This window comes from Carcharhinus amblyrhynchos, chromosome 8 (genome assembly GCF_965287045.1).
Source record: "Carcharhinus amblyrhynchos chromosome 8, sCarAmb.v2.hapA, whole genome shotgun sequence".
NCBI lineage: Eukaryota > Metazoa > Chordata > Chondrichthyes > Carcharhiniformes > Carcharhinidae > Carcharhinus > Carcharhinus amblyrhynchos.
This window is the reverse complement of record NC_137331.1, coordinates 68,065,912-68,079,045: the sequence shown is the minus strand read 5'-3', so window position 1 is coordinate 68,079,045 and position 13,134 is coordinate 68,065,912. Positions and strand designations below refer to the sequence as shown.

At 40.2% G+C, this 13,134-nt stretch overlaps 1 protein-coding gene across 2 annotated transcripts in view; it reads right to left on the bottom strand.

Moving 5' to 3' along the window:
* Positions 1-13,134, bottom strand: part of rb1cc1 (RB1-inducible coiled-coil 1) — a 166,746-nt gene that overhangs the window by 80,530 nt on the left and 73,082 nt on the right. For both annotated transcript variants that reach the window (XM_080194232.1, XM_080194233.1), the window contains exons 9-12: positions 12,531-12,717; positions 12,357-12,438; positions 10,841-10,905; positions 8,814-8,917 (exon numbers count right to left, since the gene is read on the bottom strand). In XM_080194232.1, coding sequence (XP_080050358.1) covers positions 8,814-8,917; positions 10,841-10,905; positions 12,357-12,438; positions 12,531-12,717 — 438 coding nt within the window. The remainder of the gene's footprint in view (positions 1-8,813; positions 8,918-10,840; positions 10,906-12,356; positions 12,439-12,530; positions 12,718-13,134) is intronic.

Below are 13,134 nucleotides of genomic sequence, written 5' to 3'. Positions count from 1 at the left end.
ACTAGGTCAAGATTATCAAAACTTATTTAAACTGAGAATCATAAGTGAGGTGAAATAACACCTGCCCTAATCGTCAAAGAGTTTGGGATTTTAGACCAAGTGCCCGAGAAAGAGGATGTTTAATGACGATCCTTAAGGACTTGAATTCAACATGGAGAAGAGAGGGGAGTCAGTTATCTATTTAAAAGGCATGTGAAAATACCATTTTACAGGGACACAAAACAGTGAGAGAAGCCAGATGAGCAAAATACATTTTTTAATACTTTAAGCTTTTTTTTGTGACAATTTACTGAGCTACATGTAGTATATTTTTCAATGAACAACATAAATACATGGAAAATCTAGCAACATTTGGCCCAACACATTAATGGCAATTGTAACTGGTCTTGCTATTAAAGATAATTTTGATGCTTATGTTCAGCATTCGTCTGATTTTCATCCCACTATTACTTCAACACAAAATATATACTTTAATAAACCTTGGAGGCAACATGGTCTCTCCTCATACATATAGGTAATGGGATCCAACACAATCCAGAATGGGCATCAACTATCACACTGATAAAGACAACAGTTAAAATTGGTGATTATAGAATATTTATAGAGTGTGAAAGGAACGTTAGATGGTTCTGGCTGAAAAAAAAAGTCTTAAAAGGACTAATGTCCCCAGAATGCTGATTTTATGCATGGTATGTGGAGGATAATTGAAAAAAAAACCATCACATAAATACAAAATACAGTGGCATATCATTCTAAATTGTATTTGGAACTGGTATTTTATTGCATATCACATACATAACAGTTTACCTACCTTTGGTACATTATCTTTGCTATTGTACCAATCATGATGTTCTCTAAATTAAAGTACCCAAGAACTTGTTCTCAAATTCATTCCAGAGTTCATCAACAGATTATAGCAGCACAGACTCAGCCCATAGAACCAGCAAAAAAAAAATCACAAAATATATTGACATTCAAGTTTTCTTCACTCCTTGATGCAATGCAATCTCCACACTTAAATCCATATTTTTAAAAAATCCATACATTAGAAAGCAACTTGGGTTGTTTCCTTTTTCAGAATCAAGCACCAACAATCCTACCCCAATGGATCAGAAATGAGGGGCAAAACAGGAACAAACTTTGCATACGGAGTTTACATAGTGTAGGTATGAGAAAGGATAGTCCTACATTTAAGGTTTCTCAAATGGTTGTTTTCAAATACAACCATGAATACAACAAAGCTGCTTAATAAAACTGGATGTGGCTTTCTAAATGATCTGACATCATCCCCAAGTAAGAAAAGTATGGTGGAAATTTCAGACTTGGACATTGTAGGCATGACTATAGCCAAACATGGCATTGGTGATACAGAAACTAGCCCAATAAACAAAAGTTGTTAAATGTAGAGCTGCATTCAGATTTACCAGCTATCCATCTGGAGAAAATTGTGATGGTGTCAACATAAGTCTCAATAAATTGATAGGCAATTTCAGGATTAAGGCTTCAGAGGGCAACTTACTTCTGGAGAAAAGGGTATTGTATGATGCTAACTAATGTGAAAACACCCAGATGACTCAGTATTGAACTTAACAACATCACTAATTATCTTCAATGTGTGGAAACCTGTTCATCAGAGGAAAACCCTTCAGCAATATCAGTTAACGTACCTGCTTTAGATGGATTAGTATTGAAGCTCCTGATAAACCCTTATTCTTTACAAATTTTACAAGTGAAACAGGATGAGGTAATTCCAGACCTTAAGGAAACCTCTGCTCTAGAGTACATAACCTGAAGTTACAAAAAAATGCTTTCTTAATGCCTCATGAAATTATTACAGGATATTTTCCTCATCAAGGTTGTCTTCCTTTCAATGACACATCAAATCATTTTCCTACAGAACTGTTGGCAATTGAGTTTGATGTTACTATTATTAACTTTCAAAATAAAGAAAAGATACAAAGCAGAAAAGAGACCATTTCTAGCTGGAATCAGTGCTGATGATGGGAGAAAAGAGTGTGTTTCTGTCAAAAGACTTGTGAAAATAAATCAGGCCAGACAATACTGAGAAAGTACTGTACTGTCAAAAGAAACCGAACCTAGATGTGAGTGGCTTAATTAAGACATGTGATCTCACAATATAATCAAAAAGGGATTCTGGCAGTGTTACGACAATGATAATCTTCAATCAGTATCAAAAACTAATGATTCATCTCACTGCTGATCATGATTTATTACTTTGCTCAAAACAGCTTGTGGCACATTCAGCTATGTGTCACACAACTAATCATAAAAATTATAGTACAAATGGAGAACATTCAGCCCAAAGTGCTTCAATACTAGCTCTTCAATTTCAAATATACAACTAATAAGAGACCTTAAAGACACATTAGACTTAAGGAGACAAATCTCCATGTGCCTTGCCTCTCTAAGCAGGTGAGCAGACCATGCTGTTACGTGAATAAAAATAAACAAGGGTAGCTAGGCATGCACACAAGAAATTAATTACTGCTTCCAACCTTGAGACATCATAAGCACCAGCCAGCTTTTTTCAAAAAAATTGGAACCAACAAGAACTGAGATACATTAGAAGTTTGGTACAATACTGGATAACAGTTTACTGTAGCTCCAGATGCTATGATAAATAGACAACTTCAGTTTTGAAGCTGGATGTATGAAAAGACTTACCTACCACAAACTGATGGCATTCATTCATCAGAGACTGATCCACTTGTGACCACACTGATGTCTCAGTCACACAAATTACTACTGCTGGGTGTTCTCATATTTAATATCACACCATGACCCTCAAAGTGCGGCACCCCCTCAGAACTGATCCTCTGACAGTGTAGCACGCTCTCAGAATTGAGAGAATGATTGTGGCAGTGGCTTTGTCCATTAGCCAGAAAGTCAGCAACAATCTCATGGCAGTTATATGCCAGGAGACTCACTCAACAGGATTAAATATCATTTAAGCATTAACTGTCTGCATATATATGCACAGCTCTGGTGAAAGGTCATCTAGACTCAAAACATTGGCTCTATTCTCTCTCCACAGATACTGTCAAACATGCTGAAATTTTCTAGCATTTTTTGTTTTTATTAACTGTTCACATTTGCAGCTCTCGTGCCCTTAAAGGAAAAGATTGGGCCTGAGTCAATCAGCCTCAGTAGCGCCACCAAACTCTGAAGCCACTGTCAGAACTGCAGCAGACCCTGAAATAGCAGCCCTGAAGGTGCATCCCAAAGATGGATGAGCGTTATGGGCTCATCAGATCTTCAGGCTGGCCCCAGTAATGGGGTTTTGTTGGAAGGCAGGGGGCACTTGCAGCTGGGGCGATCCTCATCCTCTGGCAGGATTTCATTGAGGCACAGGATGCTCAATCAAGGTATCTCCTCCTGAATCCAAGCCTATCGAGATAGCCAGGTTATACCTAATAACAACCTCCCAGCATGGCACACAGTCCATTTCCTCACCCCCACTGTTAGCAGAATACCTTCAATTAAGGCAGCATGGTAGCACAGTGGTTAGCACTGCTGCTTCACAGCTCTAGGGACTTGGGTTCAATTCCCAGCTTGGGTCACTGTCTGTGTGGAGTTTGCACATTCTCCTCCTCTGTGTGGGTTTCCCTCCGGATGCTCTGTTTTCCTCCCACAATCCAAAAACGTGCTGGTCAGATTGATTGGCCATGCTAAAATTGCCCCTTTGTGTCCTGAGATGCGAAGGTTAGAGGGATTAGTGGGTAAATGCATAGGGATATGGGGGTAGGGTCTGGGTGCGATTGCAGTCGGTGCAGACTCGATGGGCTAGATGGCCTCTTTCTGTATTGTAGAGTTTCTATGATTCTATGGAGGGCCTCAACTGATTTCCAGACAATGGCCAACCTCAATCTCCCCCATTCCCAACTTAAGGGAGAGTAGAAAAGGCAAAAAACTCCTCACTTTCTTGCCTGTTTATAAAGCCCCCTCCACCTTCCAGACCACTCCCAGCAGCAGAAATAAAATCCTACCCTGTAAGCAGTCAATCTGAAGGGATAAAGTGTCACTCATTGCAATATGATTGCCCTCAATAAGAACAGCTATACATGTCCCTCAAGGAATAAAAAGAGCAGTCCATTGAAACACACCAAGGAATATTTAATCCATTATATTTCTGGGTTAATTCTGTACTTAACTAATCTACCCTTGTTCCATTTTCCTGCTCATTCCTTATGTCCTTTTAAGAATTTTCAAGTTCTGTTGTTGGTTAAATTTAATTTTTGAAGATTTGCAGCCAAACATTTCATATTCTAATAAACCTTGCATGAACATCCAGCTTTGTACTTCTAGTACCTCCTTTAAGACACTGATTAATCTGCATTAGGATACTACTCAAAATAAAGTAGCTGCACAGGGCTTGAAACACAAAACCTTTTTTGATTTTCAATGATCAGGATTAGAGGGTAGTAGCAGTAATATAAAACTAATAATTTACCCAGCATAGAATTGCTGATTGCCCTGTTGTACATGGTTCTCTTTGTATAAAGAAATGAAAACCGAATCAATCTACAAGCGTGACAAAAAAACAAACTTATAGTAAGTTAATGAATCCTTCTTCTTAAAAATACACTCTCAATGGAATTGACATAAAAACTTTTACCCAAGTTCTCTCAAAATATTTTGTGCCTTAAAAATATAAGCTTAACAAAAAAGAAACTTTTGAAATTCATCCATTGCCCAGAACGCATTAAAAGAAGTCTCTGACACATGCCACCAATAAAAGTTTGGCAATTTTTCTCTTGTCACAGCTAGAGAGATAACGAAAACAGAAATTACTGGATAAACTCAGTAGACCTGACAGCATCAATGAAGAAAGAAACAAAACAGCATGGTGGCACAGTGGTAAGCACTGCTGCTTCACAGCACCAGGGACACAGGTTACATTCAGGTCTCGGGTAATTGTCTGTGTGGAGCCAGTGTCTACGTGGGCTTCCTCAGTGCTCGATTTTCTCCCACAATCAAAGACGTTCAGTTTAGGTGAATTGGCTATGTTAAACTGCCCCTTAGCGTCAAAGATGTTTAGGTTAGGAGGATTAACCACGTTAAATGAGCAGGGTTAAGGGGATATGGAGGAGGAGGGGGCCTGGGTGGAATATTCTTTCGGAGAATTGGGGCAGATTTGATGGGCTGGTTGACTTTCTACACTGTAGGGGTGTCTGAGTTGATATGATTCTTCTTCCGAACTGGAAAGGGGTAGAAATGTAATGGATATAATTGGAGAGAGGATAGAGGTGGGACCGAATAAAAAAGGTCAGGAAATGTCAGACCCAAGGAGAAATTGAAAAAGATGTCATGGACGCAAGATAAAAGCAGTACGAATAGCAGCACATATAGCAAAATGTGTTAATAGGCAAACAAAGTTCAGTGCTCTTTACCAAAATTCGATGCACTCCAGGGTGGTTCTGGCAGATCAGAAAACAGCAAACGTCTTACCACTGTTTAAAAAAATTAAGTAGACTAACTAAGTAGACTAACTAATTAAGTTAACTACGGCCAGTTAGCTTAACTTACATAGTGGGGAAAATGCTTGAATCTATCAAGGAAGAAATGGTGAGACATCGGGATAGAAATTGCCTCATTGGGAAGACACAGCATGGGTTCATGAAAAGAACGTCATGCTTAACTAATTTACTGGAATTCTTTGAGGACATTACGAGCATGGTGGATAACAGTGGATGTGGTGTATCTGGATTTCCAGAAGGCATTCGACAAGGTGCCACACAAAAGACTGCTGCATGGCGATAAGGTAATGTATTAGCATGGATAGAGTATTGGTAAGTTAATAGAAAGCAAAGAGCGGGGGTAAATGGATGTCTTTCTGGTTGGTAATCAGTGACCAATGATGTGCCTCAGGGATCAGTGTTGGGACCGCAATTGTTTACATAGATGGTTTTGAGTTGGGAAGCAAGTGTTGTATGTCAAAGTTCGCAGATGACACTAAGATGAGTAGCAGAACAAAGTATGCAGAGGACAGTGCAAGTCTTAAAGGGGATAGTTCAAGTGAGTGGGCACGGGTCTGGCAGATGAAATACAATGTTGGTAAATGTGAGGTCATCCACCTTGGCAGAACAACAACAAAATGGACTATCATTTAGATGGTAAAAAATTCAAGCATGCCACAGTGTAGAGGGTGTCCTCGTGCATGAATCGCAAAAAGTTGATTTGCACGTACAGCAGGTAATTAAGGCGACAAATGGAATTTTGTATTTCATTGCTAGAGATGGAGTTTAAAAACAGGGAGGTTATATTGCAGCTGTATAAGGTGCTGGTGAGGCCCCACCTGGAATACTGTGTACAGTTTTGGTCTCCTTGCCTGAGAAAGGATATACTGGCACTGGAAGGAGTGCCGAGATTCACTAGGCTGATTCCAGAGTTGAGAGGATTGGCTTAAGAGGAAAAACTAAGTTGACTGGGAATATACTCTTTGGAATTTAGAGGCGGGGGGGGGGGGGGCGGGGGGGGGGGGTGCGCGCGCATCTTATAGAAACATAAGATTATGAAGGGAATAGATAAGATAGAAGCGGGAAGGTTGTTCCACTGGCGGGTGAAACTACAACTAGGGGGCATAGCCTCAAAAGGGGCAGCAGATTTAGCACTGAGTTGAGGAGGAATTCTTCACCCAAAGGGTTATGAATCTATGGAATTGCCTGCCCAGTGAAGCAGTTGAGACTACCTCATTGAATGTTTTTAAGGCAAAGATAGATTTTTAAACAATAAAGGAATTAAGGCTTATGGTAAGCAGGCGGGTAAGTAGAGCTGAATCCACAAAAAGTTCTTACTGAATGGCACAGCAAGCTTGAGAGGCCAGATGGCCTACTCCTGCTCCTAGCTCTTATATTCTTGTGCTCAGTGAAAACAAAACTGAAGAACAAGGTGACAGATGGCACTGTGAGGGTGAAGGGCACGGTGGTGTTTGCATTTGGACAAACCAAGGAAACAAAGCAAAAGATGGGTCAAGATGGAGTGGAAAGTTTACAGTCTAAAGCTGTTAAACTTAACATAGGACTCAATCCAGAAGGCTGCAATGTGTCTAACTGGGTGATGAGGCGTTGTTCTTTCCAGTTGCATTAGGCTTCATTGGAGCATTGCAGCAGGCCAAGGCCAGACATGTGAGCATGACAGCAAGATGCAGAGGTGAAATGACAAGCCACTGGAAGGTTTGGGTCATGCTTGCAAATGTACTGAAGGTGTTTGGCAAAGCAGTTTGTGTTTAGTCCCCTCAATGTAGAGCACTGGGAGCAGCGACTACAGTAGACTAAATTAAAGATGACAAAACTGAAATGCTGCCTCACCTGTAAGTAATGTTTGGACCCTTGAATTATAAGGAGAAAGCAGGTAAAGGGACAAGTGTTGCACCTTCTGCAATTGCATGGGAAGGTGTTGTGGGAAGGGGATGAAGGAGGAGTGGACCGGAGTGGTCCCTGTGAAAGACAAATGATGGAGACTGATCCTTCAAATGCAGATGCTGGTGGGGTGAAAAGTGAGGACAAGGGTGGTGGTGGTTGAGGGCAGAGGTGCAGGAGGTGAGCAGACTTGGTTGAATGCCCTGTTAACCACAGTGGAAAGGTACGTTGGTTGAGGAAAAAGGCAGACATGTCAGCAGCACTGTTTTCAACACAATCACTGGGACAGATGTGGTGTGACAGAAACTGTGAAAATGGGATGGAGTCTTTACGGAAAGCAGATTGTGAGGAACTGTAGTCAAAAGGTAGCTGTGGGAGTCAATAGGTTTGTAATAAATATCGGTGGTCAGTCTATCGCCAGAAATGGAGGCATAAGTCAAAGGAGGGACAGGAAGTATCGGAGATAGGCAATGTGATGGGGAGAGAAGGCGGAAACTAGAAGCAAAGTAGACAACCTTTTCCAGATCTAGACGAGAGCTTGAAGCTGCACCAATACACAGTCATTGATGTAACGGAGAAAAAGTTGTGGGAGAAGGCCTGGATAAGAATGGAACAAGGAATGTTCCGCATACTCTACAAGCAGGTACACATAGCCAGACCTTTTATTTGCAGGAAGTGAGACAAATTAAAGAAGAAATTGTTGAGTGAGAGAATGAGTTCAGCGAGGTAGAGGAAAATAGTGATGGTTGGGGAGTGTTCAGGCCTCTGCTCAAGGAAGAAGTACTGAGCCCAAGATCCTCCTGGTTGGGATAGAGGTGTAGAGGGATTGAGTGTCCAAAGTGAAGAGGCGATGGTTCTGGGTTAGAAACTTAAAATTGTTGATGTGACATATGGCATCAAAAGGAATCACAACGTAAGTGGGAAGGCACTGGACAAGGGGAGAGAGGATCAAGACAGGCAGACAAGTTCCATGGGACCCTAGCCAGAAACAGGCTGACATAAACAGACCTCTCAGAATTATCCTGCTTGTGGATTTTGGGGAAGCTGGTAGAAGTGGGCTATGTGGGATTGGGGAATGATGAGGTTGGAAGCTGCAGAGGGAAGCCCTGTGAAGAAGATAAGGATAGTGGTAGTCCTGGAAACAATACCTTGATGTTCAGTGGTAGGGTCATCTGGATGGGTGGGGTCAGCGATAAGAGGAAGTTTCAAGAGTTTGTGCTCAACAGGTCACTACACCAGGTAAGAACACCACCCTCATTGGCAGGTTTCATAAAATTAGAGTTGTACTTTACAAACAAATCATAGTTCAATCTGTGTCAAAGATTGATGCACTTTTTGATATTTTAATGGAATGGATTTACATCCTTGGAGAACCCTAACAAATGACAACAAATTACAAATTACAAATTCTGACAACATTCAGCTGCATGTTACCTGAGGAAAGGCTGAACTTCTGAAGGACAGCATGACTGCAGAAACTGCAAGTCAGCTAAGGATACCTCTGGAAGCTCAAAGTCAAACTTTCGTGGTTTGTATGTCTGTAACAATAAAAGTCAAAATTCAATGTTTTTGTTGTAAAACATACTTAACATGTAATAGACACCAATTTGGTAATTTGTCATATGTAATTGTTTAGAGAGAAATTGGAATGCACTTGCTCTCCATCAATTTTTAAAATTGTCTTAATTAATGTTTCGAACTAACATTTAGCAGGCAGTCACATCACCGTGAAATTTTCACTGTGGCAAATCACGAATAGCATAATTGTAGCCCAACAGGTTCATTAAAACAGTTGATAACAGGGAAAATAAATCTTGCACTTTTAGTTTTATAATGGTGCCTTCAAACTTCTTGTAATAAATAGCTCACTCTCCTACATTATCAATATTGCCAGTACGGAGAGTCTGATAATATAGACTGTGGTTAAGTATGCATAAAGAAAATTAATTGTCTCTTGCTAGGAAACATTGCGCCATCAGCAGAGAAAATCTCTATTCTTTTCTCAACAACCAAAAGACAATTGTGGAATTAAAAACATCATGACATTATAAAGAATTAAGTATTACTAACACTATAATAAATTAGTGCTAAATTTATCCATCAGTAACTTAGGAAGAAATTGCAGCTTGAGGGATGTCTTGTCCTGACAGGTAGAACTGTAGGGCATACCAGAAGTGAGAATTTAAACTGCTACCTTTAATAAAAATAACCATTAACTGTTTATACAAATTCCATGACAACTGACAACTTTGTTGTGATCACTGTTGAAAAATATCTAATTTGCTCAAAGGAATTTTCATAACTGGACAAAGTCTACAAGTTGGAGGAAATAAAGCCTCGATTTTATAAGAGATCTGACTAAAATACATGTGCAATCTCACTAATTATATTTGCTGGCAAGGCAGCTGAACTCATACTCATGATCAGGATCTACAACTTGGTTCACAGTTGAAACAGCGCTACAATTAACTCCCATTTATTCTCAGAAAGAATCCATAAACAAAACATTTTACTCATCCAAAGTGTTTCATGCAAATTTAAACAGCCGATTTTAAAAAAAATCAGTTTTCAAATCTCTTTGCAATTTTGCTTTAAATAACCATAAGCTCATAGGAATGCTCAAGAGGCTAATGAGCTCAAATTTTAGGCCCCACAATGACCAAGATCAGAGGCAGGTGGGTGCTGAAAATGCTGCACTGGACTATCTACCACTTCCCACTTCCATCCCACCTACAGGGAGGTGGAAGGGGCAGGTGGTTACCCATTCTCCTCTTTTGAGTTAAACAGGGATAAAATAAAAGGGACAGCCCTGTAAAAGGGAATCACCTGAAACAAAAACAAATCAGAAATGAAGCTTAAAATATTAAATCAAATTAGGAAGTAGCTAAAAGAATTGTTATTGACTGATTAAAACCAATTAAAGAAGGCAGATTGAGATTTTTCAGTTGGCCTCCAGGTGATTGCAGGCAGCAGGGCCATTTAACTGCTTTGAGACTGTCTCCCAGCAGTCCACTGGGAAGGCCGGCATGCCTGGCAGGACTAGCAGCCCTCCCGGTCCATCTGCTTCTGCAGCAACGCCAGCCTCTTTGTAAAGGGAGGCTCCCCAACAGCAGTGAAACTGGAGAAGGGGCGCCTCTATTTTGAAGCGCCCTCTCCTTCACTTACCTTCCATTGTAGCCTGTTCCTTTTAAGCTGCAAGGTCTTGGATTCATTCTCCAGGTTCATCAGCCCACCTGTCATTGTTGATTGGAAGGCAAGCCTGCTCCACTGACCACTAATGGGACACTCTGGGGAAGATCACCAAGTGACTGTTTCCCACAGACTGCAGAGTTCAGAACTTCACAGGAAAATTCAGCGCCTTGATTCAAACCTTTTCTTAAGAACGCAACAAACTGACTGCAAACGCTCAATGACTTAAAATATTCTAAGAAATTCTTCAGACAAAAGTTACTTATACGTACACAAAAGGATGATGGCGGCCATGAGTCGAGTCCTTTAAACAAACGATTTCGAAGAAATGACCTTCCTGTGAGAAAAGAAAGGTTAGTATAAATATACAATTGGTAATCTTGAAAATGTTAAACAATTTACATTAAATATTTTGTACAAAAAACATTAAAATGAGTAAATAGATCCTCTGAGCTGGATAAGGCTGTGATGAGCAAGCCAGACAGGCAAGTCTGTTTCCATTACTGTTTATGCTGAGTAGTAAGGCCACAACAATTAGGCACAGCACCACCAGGTTAGAAAATGTGTGCACAGCGGTGCTGGTGGGAGAGGCGGCAGAAGGGTCAACCAACGTTTCTGTTTCTGACAGTTATTCAACAACACTATTACTGTTGTGTGAAGGCAGGACAAGGGTACAACATATTTCAGATGAATGGTCCACAGCCACTCTGTCAGGGTTCAGATGTAAACAACGATCGCTTAGGCAAACTTCCACAGGACACACACAGTGTGTGAAAAAGCAAAAGTTAATATTCATAGGAGATCAAGGGGAATAAATTTACAGCTAAAAATAATACAGCCAGTGTTCACCATCCTCCAAAATGCTCAAACACACAGTCCCTTGTATTTATTATGCAAAGCATAGAAAAAGCATTTAATGGGCATCAACATCTAAGTCAATCACTGTTGTTGCAAAACTATCCGCCCAAAATTAAAACTATGGTGGGCATGAATTTCAAGATTTTCATCTGTTTGGGTCTCATTTAAAAAAAGCAATTCTGAGGCTGTCTCATTCTAGGTCAAGTATATAATCCCTAAGTATAACCATAGGGATCTGCTTGAGCATGAACTGAACCAACCCTGCAAATACACTCACTTCAGTCTCTACTTAAGCTCAATGGTCCAATCCATTCCTTCTGAACTTTAAAAAAATTTGTTCATGGATGTGGGTTTGACTGGCTGGGCCAACATTTATTGCCCATTCCTAATTGCTGTTGAGCGACTGGCTTGCTAAGTAATTTCAGAGGGGCATTTAAGAGTCAACCACATTGTTGTGGGTCTGGAGTCACATGTAGGCCAGGCAAGGATGACAGATTTTCCTCCCCGAAGGAGATTAATGAAACAGATGGATTTTTCCAACAATTGGCAATAGTTTCATAGTCATCACAAGACTTTTTACTCCAGATTTTTATTCAAATTAAATTTCACAATCTGCCATGGCGGGATTTGAGCCCAGGTCCAATATGCCACCACCTCCCCTCTTTAGAATATGTTGCCAGGCAAGTGCAAGTTGCTGACCTCCAAGTTATTTTAATGCAAATTATTGGAAAATTCTAAAAACGGTGTGACAAGTGTAACATATTTGACAGTTTTTACAGATTAGATTCAGAAAATGCCAGTACAATCATATTCCTTGAATTAAGAAAAAACACAAAAATCACATATGTCAGATATAAACCACGAGCAGATTGCTAATATTCCCATTTTGCCTTCATGCAATGAATCTGAATAATGGAGAAATTAACTTACTGAACAGCTTTCCAAATGATTCCCTTTTTGCTCGTTCAGCTTCGTAGAGTTGCTTTCCTTCTTTTACAAGAGCACTGGCCCACTTTAAAGCAAAAATGTGAATTATTTTTTGTTTGTTTTTCAATGCTGTTCATGAAAAGTATACGGAGATTAGACCAGAATTGATTAACATACCTCCCTGTAATGTTTAGTGAACATTTTCCGCCTTACTATCTCAACAACAGCTAGGCAGTACATTTGAGGAACAGTACTAAGTGCCTCCACAATCCGGACTCTTTCCTGCAGTTCTGTCAGAAGTCGTAGCAAAGCCTGGAGTTTTTCACCATTCTGATCTGCGTGAAGCATCACATAACAGCACCATCTAACAAAGACACATCAGAATTGGCGCTAAATTAATATGCAATTTTGAAACAGTGTCTGGAAAGTTTGTAACATTGAAATATATCAAAAACTTCTACTGTGGAATTCTGACACGTGACTTTTATGTTAAGGCCATCAGGGAGGAAAGTCTGTACATTTGAGTTTTAAAATCCCTTCCTTGGCAAGTTGCTGAAATGATAATGTCACCACCTCAAGAGAAACACAGCCTATCTGGTAAGCAGGCCAAATAGCTGTGCATGTCTTTAACAAATCAGATTAGAAGATTGTGAAATCAGCAGCACAAGGACCAAATGTCAAAGCAGATGAAAAAAATGAAGGACGGGGGCAGGGGGGTGGTGGTGGTGGTGGTGGAAATTGGGGAAGACGATGACATTGTTAAAAATTTCCAGCAATTAAA